We start from the raw sequence: 18,007 nt of genomic DNA on the forward strand, positions 1-18,007 counted from the left end.
AAAAGAAATAATTGAAAGTGATAAAAGGCAATGGCTTCGTTCCTACCTGAGTACCCAAAAGAAGAAATGGAAAAAAATCCAAGTATGTATTTTAAATGAATAGATTGTTAGAAATAGAACTTACAACTGTGTCATAAATTTAGCTTATGTTCATTTTAAATTCTCCAATAAGAAATATAATGTAGGCTCATTTAAATAGCACCTGCATAATCTAACTAAGCATAGGGAGGGGATTCCTAATTGGCTACAGAGCAATTTACCCAAACACTTCACTCTTCTGCTGGCCATAGCTAACCGCTATGTAAATTCTTTACATAGTTTTAAGTAGAATTTTTTACAAAAAAAAGCTAGTGATTGATAGGTTGGGGGTGAGGGGAACAGACATTAAAAATATTTTGTCAGTAAAAACAAGAAATGGAGCAAAATGCTGTTACTTACCTTGTGATTGCATAGACAGTCTATTTTAACAATTCTCAACTTGTCTGCTAGCTGGTGTGTGTGTGTGTCTGTGTGTGTGTGTGTGTGTGTGTGTCTGTGTGTGTGTCTGTGTGTGTGTCTGTGTGTGTGTGTGTGTGTAGTTAAGGAAGTATTTGTGGGAATATATGCTGGTGCATGTATGTGTGGGGGTCAGCATTAGTGTCTTCGCCGATAGTTCTCCACTCTGTTTGTTGAAGCAGAGTCTCTTACTGAACTTGGAGTGCATCGGTTTGACTGGGCAAACTAACCTGTCTCCACACCCATCTCCTTCCCAGTGCTGGGAATCTGAGCTCAGGACCCCAAGCTTGCACAGTGGGCAAGCTTTTCCATTTCCCTTGCATATGTAAAGCTCAGGTTCAATTGCAGGTGTTTATGGAAGGCTGAAATGACACTAAAGCCATTCAGAAATGATACTTTCTTTAGTCACATACTCTCCACCCTCTGATTATCAAACATGTGCACTCATTTTCATTTATTATCTACACACCTCACTTGCATATATACATACATAATACATACATACATACATACATACATACATACATACATACGTGTATGCATGTATGTATCAGGTGCAGAGAAATCTCTGGGTTTCCAAGTCCTGGAAGAAAGACAACAGGAAATTAAGGGACAGTCACTAAATCCCTCCATGTCCCATGCAAAGACAGGCAGGTGACACTTGTCCTGGCTCTGAAACACAGGTGAGTTGACCCTTCTGCACACTCAAACCCAATCACAATCAGTTTCCACATTCATCAAGTGGGATTGGTAATGGACACACACGGGGCTGCTGTGAAGACGGATGAGGTCATGTGTGCAATGCACCTATCACAGAAGAGACGCTTCATTAAGCTTCCTACCCTTTCCTCATTTAAGGAAAACGAGAACAAGGAATACTGCCCGCTGTCGCAATGCTTACAATTTTCATTCAGTTCTTGGCGAAGAAAATGTGCAGTGTTAGGCTTGCATGTTCAGGGACCTGGGCTTCGTGTGATATCAAGGAACAGACAGTTGCCCTAGTAACAGTGAATGCTCCATGAGGTCTGGAGAGATGGCTCAGTGGTTACAAGCACAGACTGTTCTTCCACAGCGTCCAGGTTCAATTCCCGGCACTCATGTGGTAGTTGACAACAGTCTGTTCCAGAAGGCCTGACCTACCCTTCTGGCTTCCACAGACACACAGCATACATGTGGTATGCATATGTATGTGCAGGTAAAATGCCCATACACATAAAATAAAAAAAGTTTAAAATTTTTTATTAAAAAATAAATTGATATTTCAGAGATCTTCAAAAAGACATGCTCCAAATGTGGCCATGACAATGACCTAGAGGTCTCTAGTTACCTTCAAAGCATGAGGCTATATTGCTGGTAGAAGTGCATTTTTTTTCAGTAAGTTTAGCAGCATATTAAAAAGCACAATAAGTATAAGGTATTTTGTAGGTTGAATGAAAATGGGCCCCATAGATCCACAGGGAGTGGCACTATGAGGTGTGGCCTTGTAGGAGTGGGTGTGGTCTTTGGCTGCCTGTGGATCAAGATGGAGAGACCCCATGGTCATGGTGTCTTTTCACAGTAATAGAAACCCTTCATTGAGACAGGTATTAACTCCTCTGTGGCATTTCAAGATCATGGGTCGCTTAGAATATACACCTTCCCACATACTAAAAGTTGAAGAGCTATAACAAGTTCCAAATTTGTAGTCATAGTCATGGACCCTGAAGTTCTCTAATCCTGTTATAGGATTAAAGGACACATCTGCCTCATGCCCACAGCCAGAACCAGATCCTCCTGAGGGGCCTCAAGAGAGGCCTAGATCACCTAAACAGATACATTTCACTTCTGGGTGCTTGGTGAAGAGTGGGTGGACTATTTGATCCAACTTTAGAGCAGACTTTCGTTCCCTTAAGTGTCTGTCACCTGATAACCTGCTTTACTAGAATAAAACGGCAAGCACAAAGGGAAATACCATACTTAAAATGCCTAATACAAAACTCTTGGCAGGCATTTTGCTGTGCCCAGCAGCTAGTCCACATACTCCAGAGGTTGCACGTGACTAAACTGGCTTAGGTTCATGTGTGTCATGGTTGGCGTGTTTCCTGAGCAATGGTTTGTTAATGCCTTATAAAAATCCATGCATATACAGGACAAATGAAAGGAAAGAAAAGAAAATGAAGTTAGAAATCAGCAGCATGAGCTGGGCATGGTGGTGTGTGCCTGCAAATCCACCATGTGGGAGGTGGAGGCTAGAAGAACTGGAGTTCAAAGTCATCGTCAGCTGCGCAGGGAGTTCAAGACCAGCCTAGGCTACCTGAACACTGCCGGAAGGAAAGAAGTGAAGAAGGATGGAGAGAGAAAGGAAGGGAGGGAGGGAGGAAGGCAGGAAGGAAAGTTAAATATTGTAAGTTTTAAGTTTCAGTATTGAAATTAAGAGCTAAGTGAGTTGACATGCAGCTATTGGGTTTATGAATTAATGCAATTTTCTGAAGATAGTATGGATGGATTTATCAAAGCCTAGAAATAAGCATTTCTGCCCTAAGCACACGGAAAGATGTTCAGCAGCAGCAGCCATGTAGGTCAGATCAAAACCACTCTGAGCTAGGACGGCCTGCCCACAGTGACGTGCCCACAGTGGAAAGGCAGAGGGAGTTAGTGAGGGCAAGAGGGAACAGAAAAACCACACGTTGCAGGTGAACATGTAAAAGAGTGTAGCTGTTTTGCAAAAAAATAGAGAAGAAAATATGGTAGTGACCATACCAAGTCTAGGACTATATCTAGGAGAAATAAAATCACGATCGTAAAAAACCCGTATGCTTATTGTAGCATAATTTATATAATTAAAAGAGAAGATAATCTAAATGTTCATTATCTGATGAGTGAATAAATAAATGTATTTCCATATGATGAACTATGATCATTCTTGGAAAGAAATAAAGTACTGATATATACTGCGGCTTGGACGTCTCTTCAAACATTATGTAAGTAAAAGAAGTTAGCCACCGAGGAGCCCATAGTGCATGGCTGTGTTTGTAGGAGCCATTCAAAATTATGCAAATCCATAGAGACAGAGGGAGAATGGCTGGATGTCTACCACTACTGGGAGAAAGTGGGGAGGGATTTGCTAGTGGTACAGGTATGGGGGTGATACTTGAAACCATGTGTTAATAGTTACATACGATGCAAATATTCTAATGGCCATCAAACTGTATGGAGATGAGTTATATGATATGTGCACCATATTTAAATAAAGGTATTTTTAAAATTAACTTCAAACATTTTCATCCAGTAAACCCAATAATTTGAATCACACTGAATTACAGGAATTGGTTCATCTCTGATCTATGACATATCACTTTAATAGTCCAGCCCAAAAACTAGTCTAAGGTGAGGACCAAAATTGACTTATTTGTTAAGAGATTAATAGTAATTTTATAATATGATTTGAAAACAATCTAAAATGCTAAGAAACAAAATGATTAAACAGACTTAGATCATTACATAGTAGAAAATGATGTAACCATTTAAATCAGATGTTTGAAAATTGCTTAAAATATTATAAAATACTCTATATACTGTACATCATAAATCTGGAGACATTTTTATAGATAGTAATAAATAAACAGTGAAATTCAGCAAAGAAACAAAAGCAGTATATTTTCTAAAAGAGGTTTATGAGTGATATGAATTTTGCTTTTTTGTACTTTTCAAACTTTCTACAATAAATTTATATGACTTTTGTTGTTAGAAAATGACCTTGTAATAAAATGAAAACACTGAAAAGAGATAAACATACAAGGCAGCTAAATGTACTTGATTTCTACTAAATTCCTCTTATAGTAAAAAGTAATTTGAAATTTTCAAAATTTATTACACAGTGAGATTCTGTCTTCAGTAATTGGAAGAAAAGAAGGAGAAGGGGTGGAAGGGGAAGAAGAGAAAGAGGAGGAGGAGGAGAGAGAGGAGGAGGAGAAAGAGGAGGAGGAGGGGGAGAAAGAGGAGGAGAAAGAGGAGGAGGAGGGGGAGAAAGAGGAGGAGGAAGAGGAGGAGAAGGAAGGAAAAAGAGAAGGAAAGAGAAGGAGAAGAAGCAGCCACTGAGGAGGAGGAAGAGGAAGAGGAGGAGGAAAAGCAGAGGTCGAGGAGGAAGAAGAAGAGGGGAGAAATTCAAGGATTTCAGCACTCTAAGGCAGAACAAAGCAACCTTGTGTTTATTCAGACAACCAGCACTAAGCTATTTATTCAACTACAGTTGTCTGCCTGGATTTGAAATCTCCAGGAAGTAAGAATCCGTAACACCTGCTCTAGTTCCCTAACAACAATTCTTCCTGCCAACAAGTGCTTATTTATTTCTAAGCTGCAATTGTAGAACATTCTTTCTTGTCTAAGTCACACACAAGTCTGGGGCCATATTTGTAAGACAAGTTATCTGCTGTTTTGTGCTCTTAGACATGGCTTAACTACTTCACATCCTGGCAGCTATTAAAAGCTGTGGTTGTGTTAGTCCCTTCGTTTGTGACGACCTAACTCCCCAGCTAATCGTTCCCTCCCAGATCTGCTATAATATTGTCTATTTAGCTCTATGGTATAGACAGCCCAGCCATGTCAGCTTATGATCAACAGACTCTTCACTTCCTCTACCTGAGCGAGCACAGCCGTTGTTGTGATTAGAATTCAACATTCTTAGGAAAACAGCACAGGATGCTTGGGATGGACACCAGGAATCGGGTAAGCTTAGGTGCATCAGAGACGGCTTAGTGGTCAGACCCACTTACCACTCTTGCAGAGTATAGGAGTTTGGCTCCCAGCACTCACAACCACCCAACTGCAGGTCCAGAAAATCCAATGTCATTCTCTGGCCTCTAAGGATATATATGCATGCATACATACATACATACATATGTACATACATACATACCCACACACAGACAGAGGTAAATATAAACACACAGACACAAACCATGCACACAAATAAAAAACTAAAACCAACCATTAAAAAAATAAAGCAAGTGCTGGGTGATGGTGGCTCGTGATTTTAAGCTCGGCACTTAGGAGGCAGAGGCCGATGGACCTCAGAGTTTAAGGCTTGAACTACAGAGCAAGTTCCAGAACAACCAGTGCTACACAGAGAAACCCTGTCTTGGAAGATAACAAATGAAAACAGAAAACAAGACAAAATAACGCAAGATTGTCACATAGAATTGTCTAGAGAGACACACGTTACGTGGGCTCCTGGGTAAAGAGAAGAAGCCACAGGTTGAGTTGAAGTTGGTCCCAGTTTATTGCGGGTTTCCAGAGCATCTATCACCGTGTAGATGCTATTGTGGGCGTGTGCCTGCCACAGCTTTCATGTGCAGCTCCGACCTTTACAGAGCTGGTTCTCTCCCTCCATCTTTACGTGGGTTTCAGGGCTCACAGATACACTCGCCTTAGCCATCAGAGATTGTCGGAATATTCTCTACTGCTATACCAAGCCTCAAGAATACAGCCTACACTATGTAGAAACTATCCTCTTTATTGTAGTAATTTTTGCAAAAAAAATCGTAAATACTTGATCATTAGCAAATTGTTAGTCAAAATTCAACTGTAACTGTTTGGAAAACCCTGGGGTGGGGAGCTAAAATGTAAAATATTAAGGGCCACGATGAGGAGCAAACCAGAATTGCTGTTCAACTAATCCTACTGAGGTCTGATGATGGAATTTGACTTAAGCTCTGAAAAGCAAGCGGAGAAGAGGGTCCCCCACAGTTCACTGAGAGGATGAGCTACGGGGACCCATGCATCACGACAAAAGGACAGAGTGGTAGAGTCTTCATCGTGTATTAGCTGTAAGCTTCACCTGGCAAATGCCGCACTTGCTTTCTTACCCAGAGATAGATTCTGCCTGGAGAAAAGCAGGGAGAATAGCCAGAAGGCCGTGCAACATTTCTCCAACGGGGAGAAAAATCCAAAGTTCACCCTGAGTTCTGAAAGGATTGTGTTCAGAAATAACTGTTTTGCGAATCTTGGTTGTTTCTAAAAATGCTTGGTCAGACGCCATCCAGTGAATGCATGAGTCGGAGATGAATTGGCCGCTGATGAACGGTGACTACTTGGACTCTGGGCAACCATCATTAAATGGCAAATAGTGCCATGGCTAGATTATGGCTTAAATGTGGATAAAATATTAACAAGTTATGGGATTTGATCCAATTTTTTCCCCAGACTAAGATCTTATTGATCAAATACAAGTTGAAACCGCAAGCCATCTGCCAGGACGTTTGAGCCCTCTTTTGCTGAACACTAATATTTAATCATAATTTTATGGCAACATGTTCAAAAAGCTTAGCCGGGATGTAACGAGAGTGAAAATAATGGGTGGGTGTGTGGAGGGCTTCTGATCACTTCTGATCATCAGCTGACGCATTGCTCCTTTGGCATTTCAGCAACAGAGAGTTAGCAGAAAACAGTAAACTCCTGGCAGAAATGTTCTGTGCCCCTATAGATCAGCAGTTAACATGGGTTGCCTAAGACCATTGGAAAACATGAATAATTTACATTACAACTCACAGGAATAGCAAAATTACAGTTATGAAGTAGCAATGAAAATAATGTTAGGGTTGGGGGTCACCACAACATGAGGGACTGTATTAAAGGGTCACAGCATTAGGAAGGTTGAGGACCACCGCTGTAGAACTGAGTATTTGAAAGGGTCTCATACATAGTACTTTTTGAAGAACCTATTTTAAAATGAAGAAATCCATCTAACTTGCTCTGGTAAGTTGCTTTATTAAACTGACTGTTTTTGTGGGAGTTGACTATAGTGGTAGAATTGCAGCTTGCAGCCATGTCTAAAGATACTCCGATTAAAAAGAAATCAATCATATGCTAGCCAAACCCCAGGTCAGTAGCCTGCGTGAATGGTCTTCATCTTTCTGAGACCACCAACCTGTCATTCCTTCATTGTAACGAATTCATCATTCTCCTCCTCAGCAGGCAAACCTGATATCTTTTGTACCGCCCATATCTCATAGCTGCTCGATATCATCCTCACAAACAGAAAGAATTTCGAAGCATAAGGCCAAAGGCTTATGAAACCTTCCCTATTATCTGTCTGTGCGTCTTGTGGCTACGTTTCGTTGCAAACTTGAGCCTCTGCAGAGGCTCATTAACGCCATCCGGGCACCTCCTCAATGCCAGTTGGCAAGGCAGCACTGCCAGTAACAAGTCTGGAAGGTGGCCAGTCCCCAGCAGCTGAGCTCTGTTTGCAGCATCTCAGTTCCAAAGGATGTCAGTAAGATGAGCGTACAAGGATGGCTTGAATGCTATAAATTATGAACTGAGAGGAGAGGACCACAGACTAAGAAACTCCAGAACATCAGCCACAGTAGGGCGTCAGGCCAAGCCTGTTACACATTTGCCTGTGGAGTGCTAGTGCAATTGACATGTTCTGCTTTATGCAATATGACAAACGGCAACACCTCTGCTTCCAAAGGATTCACGGCCTAGAAGTACGGATAAGAACCTGTGCTCACTGTCACTTCCCAGTTGTCATGTTAGTGAGACCAAAAGTCTTAATAGATCACCGACGTTTGCGTCTATCCAACTTACAATTTTATGCCTCAAAAGTGTCTCCCCCAACTCCCTTTGAATACCAAAGGGATAAGTTAACTGGATGTAAGGACTCTAATCATACAGCTTAAATCTGATAGCTTGTACATAGCCCTGGAACTCAGGAACATTTGCTTAGAACCCATGAAGTGAACCAGAAAATTACAATCACCGCTTCTACATGGCCTTCCTTTATGTGCACAACCTGCATAAATTACCAAACTACTAATTCGCTAGTGTGTAGCTGAAATGATTAACGCATGCATATGTGAGGCTGGAATTCATGCAAGCCTCTCGCTTTGCTTCTGCAAATTAAATTCTTGCTAATTATCTAAGACTTTTTAAAGCACACGATGATAATAAAGTCACTGAAATGGAAGTTTTAATGCAGGGTGGGATGACTATCAGCCTGGTGACAATTCTTGTACCAGATGAGGACAAGCACCAGGGGAGGAACCAATGACCTTTCCAAGTTCCCCCAATAATTATTGCATCATACTAATAGCCACTGGCTCTTTGTCTATAGGCACGGAACTTTCAAGAAACAGAATACATTCCAGGACATTGAGTCTAAGTGAATTAGTACATTTAACTTTTTAAGTATCTGCTAGTTTTCATATCTCAGAGTGTTTTAAAATTGTGCCATATATAACTTGCAATATAAAAATGGAATTTTAAGATAAGGGGGCAAATGTAATATTATGCTAATTACACAATAAATTTACATGTGTGAATGACAATCAGGAAGCTGCCAGCAATGAGTGGTACCCTCCTCACTGCAACTGTGAGGCTCAGAAGTTCAGTCAACTTGTTCAAGCTCACTCAGCTAAGGAACAAACACCCGAGTCTGTCTTGGAGGCATTCTGACTCCAGAACCTCTGACCAGTACTCACAGGCCTTTCTTGTGTTCCCCTGTTTCCTTACCTGTAGGCAACTCAGAAATTACAGATGCATCTGGACTTTAAAGGGTGTTGGTTTGTTTGCTTGTTTTTTTTTTTTTTTTTTGTTTTAACGTGTGTGTCTGTGTGTGGGTTTCTGCCCACAAGTGCAGTGCCCAGGGAGGCCAGAAGAGGGCATCAGACTTCCTAGAGCTGGAGTCACAGATTGTCGTGAGTCATGGGTTGTTGTGGATGCTGGGAACTGAACTTAGATCCTCTACAAGAACAGTACTCACTCCTAATACCAGAGTCATCTCTCCAGTTGCTGTTGGATCTTATGCTCCCTCTGAGTGTGAAAGACGGTCGGTTGTCTGGAGGTTGCCAGGAAGAGCAAGGGAAACTAACTCTGGGTTTTAAATGTGAATTAAGTAAAGTCGGCAGGACACTGTGAATGCTCTGGTCCAGCTCTCACATCTAAATGAGTTCAGAGGTTTTCTAAGCTTCTGACAATACAGGCTTGGCTTCCTTCTGACTCAATAAATTTCAGTCTGTAGAGTCTACTCCAAGGAAATAGTAACAAAGCAAAAGGAAATGTGTTTAAGACCATTCAACATGTTACACACACACACACACACACACACACACACACACGTGCATGCTTACAGTCTTCAAAAACCAGAACTTGAGGGCATCAAGAAATACAAATTATATTATGCAATATCATAGACATAGGAAGTGAATGTGCCATGACTCAGACTGAATTAGTTAATAGCTGGAAAGAGTCCAAATTAAAGACAGAAAAACAACATTATATAGAGAAAAGAAAATGAGAAAACTTTATGGTCATCCCAAGTGGAAAATATAAAGTATCTTCATCTTCACATATGGACAAATATGGAAGAAACAACTGTATGTTATAATAATAACCATACATATATACATATATATACATATATATGTGTGTGTGTATATATGTACATATATATATATATATATATATATATATATATATTTGCGGTGGCACACCTGTAAGCTCAGTATTCAGGAGGCAGACACAGGAGACTTGCCACAAGTTCAAGACCAATGTGGTCAATATAGTAAGCTAAGACAACATAGTGAGACCTATCTAAAAATAAATAAAAAGTAAAATAAAAGCTAGCATGAAGATAATCTTAAAGAATTAAGTGAAACAGTATATTCATTAATAGTGATACAAAAAAATCATGAACTCATAATGAAACCCCAGTGGCAGAAGAGCACAAGGCATATAGATGTGCATTAATTAAAAACCTTTGTCTAATGAGAACAAACAGGAAATCTACTGAGATCATGCTACAGAGAGGTCAGCCACCACCACTGGCATGTGGCAGGCTCAAAAGGCAGAATAAGACGATTCTATGATGAAAACAGGATTTTGGTTTGAGGTTTTGGCATGAGGATATCATATGAAGAATAAATAGTGCAGAATACCTTGGCCTTCAATAGCTCAGGACGCTTTCTATTATTGGTTCTGGGTTGGCAAAAGTTGGGATGAGGAACGATGTACATTGAGCAGAGCTGGTCTGCTCTAAGCTCCTTGCTGCTGAGATTATGGTAAGGGTGTTTTTGCTCCTCCACCACCAGGCTGGCTACTGATGGGGGTGGGTCCAACTTATGCTGTCATGAATGGTCTGGTCTCTTCCTATTCGTATATGGAGTCTGTCATTGTGTCTGACAAGCTCATTACAGAATACGCAGCTAAAGAGCACCCAGTTTAGAGAGGAGGTGGCTGGAGGAAGGGCTGGGTTCCTGTTCCCTCTGCTTGCCTGGTCCTCCTATCAGGTCTACAAATCCAGCAGCCTGGAAGTTCCAGTGAATAGAAACTTAGAAACAACTCACGCCTGTGGTTCTCAGTCTTCCCAGTGCTGCAGCCCTTTAATACAGTCCATGTTGTGGTGACCTCTAGCCACAAAAGTATTTCTTCACCACTTTGTAACTGTATTTTTGTGATTGTTATAAATCGTAATGTAAACATCTGATATCTGATATGTGACCCTGATGGGGGTTGCATCTCACAGGTTAAGAACCACTGAGTTACACAAAAGTACTTTTTCACGGAGACCTGCCCGAGCCTCACGTACTATTCGTGTGTCAGAGAATTTCATGAGAAGCCCTATGAGTTAAGCCCCCTTCCAGCTACTTTCCCTGTGTCCTTTCATATAATCAGGAGAAGGCTGTCTTCCAGACAGCTAAGAGGAGGATCTCAAAGCCCACACCCACAGTGACACGTTTTCTCCCAGAAGACCACACCTCCTAATAGGGCCACTTCCTGGGCCAAGCATATTCAAACCACCACAGCTGTAGCTTACACTTGCTCAGCAACTTATATTTCACAGGGCATTTGCGGTTGTGATCTTATTTAATTCTCATGCCATACTACGGCAGAGAGATAGGGGAGCTGAGAAATTCCCCAGCTTTCTAAAGGGGCTTGCAGCCCATCAGCCAAGCTAGGCTCAACTAAAGCCCAATTCTTTCTTCCCTCCTTCTTTCCCTCCTTCCTTCCTTTTTTTCTTCCTTCCTCTTTCCTTTTGTTTTGTTTTGTTTGTGTGTTTGGTTTTTTGAGACAGGGCTCTGTGAAGCCCTGACTGTACTGGAACTCACTCTTTAGATCAAACTGTCATGGAACTCAGAGATCTGCCTGCCTCTGCTTCCCAAGCGCTGGGGTTTAAAGGCGTGTGCCGCCACCACCCCTCTAAGCCCTTTCTTCAGTAGAGCTAAACACGGATGCTATTCACAAAAGGTACAAAACCCAGAGCAGACCTTCCCTTAACTCATTTGGAGTTTATGGAACCCTGTTCTCCGTATAAACCCACTGGGAGGAGTCCAGAAAGGAAACATGACCCAAATGAGCCAAACGAAAGATCTGTTTGTGTAATGGGGTCTCTGAGTGAAAGGGGCAGAGTAGAGAGCTGACCATGGGTTTACAGTTGTTAAATTCTAAAAGGCACAAGCCCCAAATCCTATCTAAACTTTGAAAGAAGATACATTACCTCAGGATTCTGACATCTATGGTTTTAAAAATGGTCAAAATAAATGCTCTGATGTGACTGGAGATATGGTTTAGTATTTAAAAGTTCACACTGCAGCGACCCCTAGTTTGGCCCACAGCATCCGTAGCTGACAGTTCACAACCACTTGTAACTCCAGCTAGGTCCAGGAGACCCAGTGCCCTCTTCTGGTCTCTGCAGGCACTTACAGTCACACGAACAAACTCTCATACAAACATGAAGGTGTGCACATAAGTAAACAAGTAAAGTCTTTCTGAGAATTTGTTTTGTGTAAACATCCCACGAGCATGTGTTGTACCGGCTAAGGCGGTCTATGCTCCACGCTTATGGGTTTTGATTTTATTTTTTATTTTTGCAGTTTCATGAGGTTTACAATGCGCACAGACTGCTCTCACCCGCTGCTGTCTTTTATGGGCCTTATACTCCCTCATTTTCCCTACAAACCACATTCTCATATTTATATCAGTTCGTCTTGTTTTCTGACTCACTGAGTTTCACCAGGGCTACTTGTGTCACCTCAGATTTAGAGTTTATGTCACCATGGGTTTAGAGCTGTCCGTTGGAGCCTGCTGGGCTTAGCAGTGGCTAGTACAACTGAAAACAACATTTCCTCTCTTAATCTATCTATCCACAGCACAGCAGTAAGGGTAGCCTTCATGAGCTTCTCCCGTCCACTCTTACAGGGCCAGTCTCACGCAGGCCAAGGGTAAGTAATTGTAAGTGCTGTGCTCGGAGTTCATCATTATGGTGGCTGTGCCCTGCCTAAGGCATTTTATAACTCTTCTCCCTACCTTCTAGCTCCCTATCTCCTGCCCCTCTTCCACAAGGTTCCCTGAGCCTTAGCAGGGGTGTTGTATGGCTTGTTTAGGGGTGAGCCCTCAACGTCACTTTTTCTTGGCATTGGACACCCATGAATCTCTGAGTTCACCTCCATGGACTGCCAAGCAGTTTCCAAATGCTTTTTCTGTCTCTCGGTTCTGTCCATGGAAACCTTAATTCAGAGATCAGATGTTATCTCTTTCAAGAAGTGCCCTTGGAGCTCTCCTCTCCTATACAGTCAGAACATCATGTGTAGCTCACCTCAGGTAGCTCTTGGATGTCACAAAATGCATGGGATTTACCCACCAGCCTGCTATGATCCCAACCAATGAGCTTCATATACGGGACCAAGAAGAAGTCATCCAAGGTCCTGTGATGCTCTGAGTTTATAAACTTTTACAAGGATTTGAATTCTTTCAATTCCACTGTGGAAATTACCTCGGTGAAGGTCTCTCTTCGTTTAAGTCTTCCCATTTTACTAAAACTGTATTTCATGTTCACCTTCTGGGTCAGAGCAGCTGCATTCATGTGCCAGGAATGATCAGCACTGGTGAATGGCAGGGCCTCATCAGAGGTTACATCATAAAGTTTCCGATCAAATAGCAATGGAGCAGCCATCAAACTTAGACAAACTGGTATGAGATTTGCTTTTACTTCAACCAAGTTCTATTCTATGTAAAGGTAAAAAGCCTTGAAGGCAGGGCTTGGTCCCCGAAGATCATGTCTTGCAGTAAACGGCTAGTAGAGAACTTCAAGTTCCAGAGCAGAATTATGCCATTTCTACCAACGTCACATGTTCTTCAGAAATAAAAAAATAGCGCTCACTTTGCTGGGAATTTATAACAACAATGAAATAGCACTCATTTCATTGAGGTTTTATATGTGAATTAAAAACAACTCTCTGTGATAGTTTAAATGATGAGAGAAAGTATTGAGTTTTTGAAACACCGCAATCTCCCTATAGCCTCTGCCCTCCTTTGGACCAAATATGGTCAAGGCGCTGTTCTCAATTAAAAGGCTTACTTACAAGGAAAATAAAGACCAGGCAATGGCTAGAATAGTAGAATACTACTGGGATTTGTAATGAAAAGCAGGCTTTAAAAGGTGGAGTGATTATCTCCAATTATGCCCATTCTGTAAGAAAAAAGAAGGCCTCCCATTACACCTAGAACAGCATCGGAAAAGCTCTTTGATCTGTGAATGGGCTAATCGAAGAACTGCTCACACAATTTCCATTCTTTCAGTGAGAGCAGCAATCAGTGATCGGAATGGAACTCACAAGTCATGCAAGGCGTGAAATCTTACTTTTTCGTCGTCTTCTGTAAATGGAGCACCCTCAGGAACCTTATTTATCGCCTGGGCCACACCGATAATCTCACCGTCACTGTTCCGGATAGGCATGCACAATAGTGATTTTGTCTTGTATCCAGTCAGCTTGTCAATTTCATCATTGAATCTTCGGTCCTAAAAATAAGACAGAAGCATTCATTGCAAGGGCAAGGAGGTGAGAGGAGAAGGGGGAAGCAGTCACTGGGAAAACTCCCCTGCTCCCCCACACCCGGCTATTACTTTCAGAAATGGATTTGATGTTGTGTTGAAATGACCGAAATAAATTATAAATTACAAGTATAATTATGAGCCAGGCTAATAAAAGGGAAAGGCCAGTGTCCTAAGGAAACTTCACTGTGTTCTTAATAAAATATGCTATTTTACAGTGATAACGGGATATGAAATATTATATGAGAAAGCAACGTATCACATATGTAAGAAACCACTAAAACATACAGGCAAGAAGTATTTTGAATTAATTTATTTAAAGAAGTAATTTATTTTGAATTAAAATTATTCTGAAAAAAAAGCTACACATCCATTCTGATATTTGAAAAATAGTCTCAAGAAGGAGCGAGGGGCGGGGGAATATAGAGAACGCCAGCTAAAATATGTTGGATAAGTAGCTCAATTATGTAATATCTTGTCAACTACCAGTAAAACAACCATAAGCAAGGATCACCAATGACAGCTAAGATCATTAGGTGAAGGATTTACATGACCTTCAGAGGCCACCCTAAAATATTTATTAATGATAATATGTGTTCTGTAATGAGGAGATCTGGCAGAGTCTTTCTTAGACAAGTAATTAAGTTTAGCACGACCATGATTGCACCAAAATAACATCATCTCCCAACGTGTTTCCTTGGAAAGGATACATGGCCCTGAGAACACCTGGTGTTCATCCAAATAGACAGCAGAAATAATAACCTAGAACAAGAAAACTAAGAAACAGGATCTGGGCGGGTGGCTTACTTGAGAAACACTTGCTACACAACCACGAAGACAGATGTTCAATCCCTTGCTTGTCATAAAAAGCCAGACACAGCGGTGTGTGTCTGTGACTCCAGGTCCTGGGAAGGAAGAGAGACTTGGGTCTGTGGAGTCACGCCTGATGTTGAGGTTGACCTTTGGCCTCGACACACATATCCGCACACAGAAATGGGGACATACATAGGAACGTACACAAGAGCGTGCACATAGAGTATAAATATACCCAAAGACAGACAGACAGACAGACAGACAGACAGACAGACAGAGAAACTGAGGAGCAATTATTCCATCAGAAACCCAGTCTGGTTTCTTCAAATAGAGTCAACAGTAAATTCAAAGCCATGGGCGCTGCAAAGAGGCATGAAATCCAGAGGAAATGTGCGGCTCTTCACTGGATGTGTTGGGGAGAAAGCCGAACAAGGTTAGATGGCAGCCTCAGTAGACGCTTCACTGCTGAAATGCTGCTGTGGCTGTTGGAGTTATTTAGGAGAGTGTCCTTAATCTCGAGTTATGAGCACGAGGATATCTGGGGAAATGGGTACAATACTTTCAAACTACAAATAAAAAAGGAGGAGATAAAGAGGAAAGAAATGCAGAACAGAAGAGAGGGAGGGAGAGAAGGGGGCGGGGAGGCTGACTGCTGAGGGACAATAGGAACTGAGCATGCTTCAGGGAAGGTAGGAACTGAGCATGCGTCAGGGAAGGTGACTGGGCAGGATGCACTTGGGTAGCTGTTTCCAGCCCAGGGCTAGAATGGGATTTGTGTAACTATCCACAAGCACGCTTTAAAGCCCCTTAAAACACATAACCATATTCCGCTCCCTCCAGCTATCTAGAGCGATCGGTTTTCACAAGGGCTTGAGGCAACTGGTATTGACAAGATGAGTCCTCAAGACACGTGTCTAGTTTGTGTTGTACCGGTGTAATAAAACACCATGACCCAACAGCTTGGGACTGAAGGGCCGAGAAGGAATGGTGCTTAACTGGCTTGCTCCAGGTTGCATTCTTTGTACCCCAGGGTTACCTGCCCAGGGGTGAGACTGACGATCAACAGGGAAATGAACATGGAGAGTAGGACCTCCTGAAGTGATGCACACGGTATTAACACTGCGCGGTGTCTCATTAAACCAGAGCCTTTTGCCTCACTATGAACAAAAATCAATAACATGGTAGTGGTGGATGACTGTACTGTTAAAAGAACTTGTTAGTTTTGCAAAAGACCTGGGTTTGATTCCCAGCACCCACATATTGGTTCACAACCGTCTGTAACTCCAGTTCTAGGGGATCCTATGACCTCCACAGACACCAGGCATATACAGGCAGGCAAAACCCTCCCACATAAAATCAAATGAATACATCTAATTTGAAAAGGTTTCTAAAAACCAATAGGAACGGAAACGAGCAGGCTACAATGTAGCAACACATGTATAACTTAACAGATGTTTAGTGTCCGCATGAGTTTCATTCAAATATGGAGCAAAAATAGAAGTATCCATGAAAGTAACAAACACCGAATTGTGGTGTGGTCATCTAAAGGGGGTGAGGAAATGGCAACAGAGAGGTATAGAGAGGCTTCAGAGAAGAGTTTTCCTACTGCTGGGATGATTCTCTGGAGAGGAAATCATCTTTGGGTGCATAGGAGACAGGACGATGTTGATGCGGTCATGCTCTGGGAGTCCTGACCTTGTCTCAGCATTTCTGGAGAACCAGCCATGACAGGAGGCTGTGGACACACATCTATCTGTCACGCAGTCTCTGGGCTGGTTTCCAGGATGTTCCCCTCTGTCACAATGGTGAGAAAGTTGTTAAGGGTTTGTTCATGAGCCTGCATTGCAACTTGGTGGTGGTTTTCTTTTTCTTTTTTACTTTTATTACTGTTTTATTTATGTTGTATAATATCATACATAATATTTATATAATATTCATTTTATATAATGTATCACATTTTATATATTATATAGTGTATTTCATAATTGCATGATGATAGTATTGTTTATTATTTTAATGTTTTTTCTATTAAGATTATCAGGATGTTATTTTGTCTATGTTTTATTATTTTATTTTTAATTTCATTATTTTATTTTTAATTAGCGTGCAACTTGAGAGGGGTTTTGTGGCCTTTTCATACACCGTGAGTGTGGGCCGATCACACACACACTTGCTCTGCAGTGGAGTCCTCCTTGGCTGGTCCTCCTCACAGTCTTACTCTCTACTCTCACTAGATCTTGCACAAAACATCCCCTTCACCGAAAGAGAGCCCAGCAGGGAGCTGCAGGAGCCCCACCTCCAACCCCCTATGCCTACCCACCAGTCTCTGACACTCCATACAGTTGACCTTTGCTGGGCTTTGTTATTTCAACCACTAGGACGTAGGCCCTGCAGTAGAAGAAGATCTGACCATGCCCCTCTTTGCCTCTGTCTTGTCCTGTGATTCATCCGAGAGTAGGAGAAAGCACCCGGCCAGTTCCACAGCCAAGACAGACCCTTCCTCCTAATATAAACATTTAACCTTCGAGGCAAAATTCGACAGCAGCAGTATTTGGGAATTTTTGAGACCAAATTCCATATTGTGGTGAGTTGAGCTGGACTGTCTCCCAGCTTCTCTTAAGAGTCACAGTGCAGCTAGACATAATGGGAGAGCGTTTTCCTTTTGTTTACCTTTCTCTGAAGGGGATTTAATTTCATTACTACAATATATGACCAAAGAGCTCCTCTATTTGTTCTCGTAATGAAGGTTAAAGGGAAAGATTGTTAATTCATAAGTAGAACTTTGCAGAAGCTTAGGCAGGGTTTAACTTTTAGAAGGCGCTCCCCTATGTCTGGATCTATCAATGGCTGCTCAGTACAAGCCCTAGAGATACTGTAAGCCAGAGAGTTGCT

At 41.8% G+C, this 18,007-nt stretch overlaps 1 protein-coding gene across 2 annotated transcripts in view; it reads right to left on the minus strand.

Moving 5' to 3' along the window:
- The window catches only part of Pde11a (phosphodiesterase 11A), a 370,466-nt gene that overhangs the window by 290,767 nt on the left and 61,692 nt on the right, over positions 1-18,007 (minus strand). For both annotated transcript variants that reach the window (NM_001127480.2, NM_080893.2), the window contains 1 exon segment: positions 14,111-14,269. In NM_001127480.2, the coding sequence (NP_001120952.1) occupies positions 14,111-14,269 (159 nt within the window).

The sequence above is a fragment of the Rattus norvegicus genome, chromosome 3 (assembly GCF_021556685.1).
Source record: "Rattus norvegicus strain SHRSP/BbbUtx chromosome 3, alternate assembly SHRSP_T2T, whole genome shotgun sequence".
NCBI lineage: Eukaryota > Metazoa > Chordata > Mammalia > Rodentia > Muridae > Rattus > Rattus norvegicus.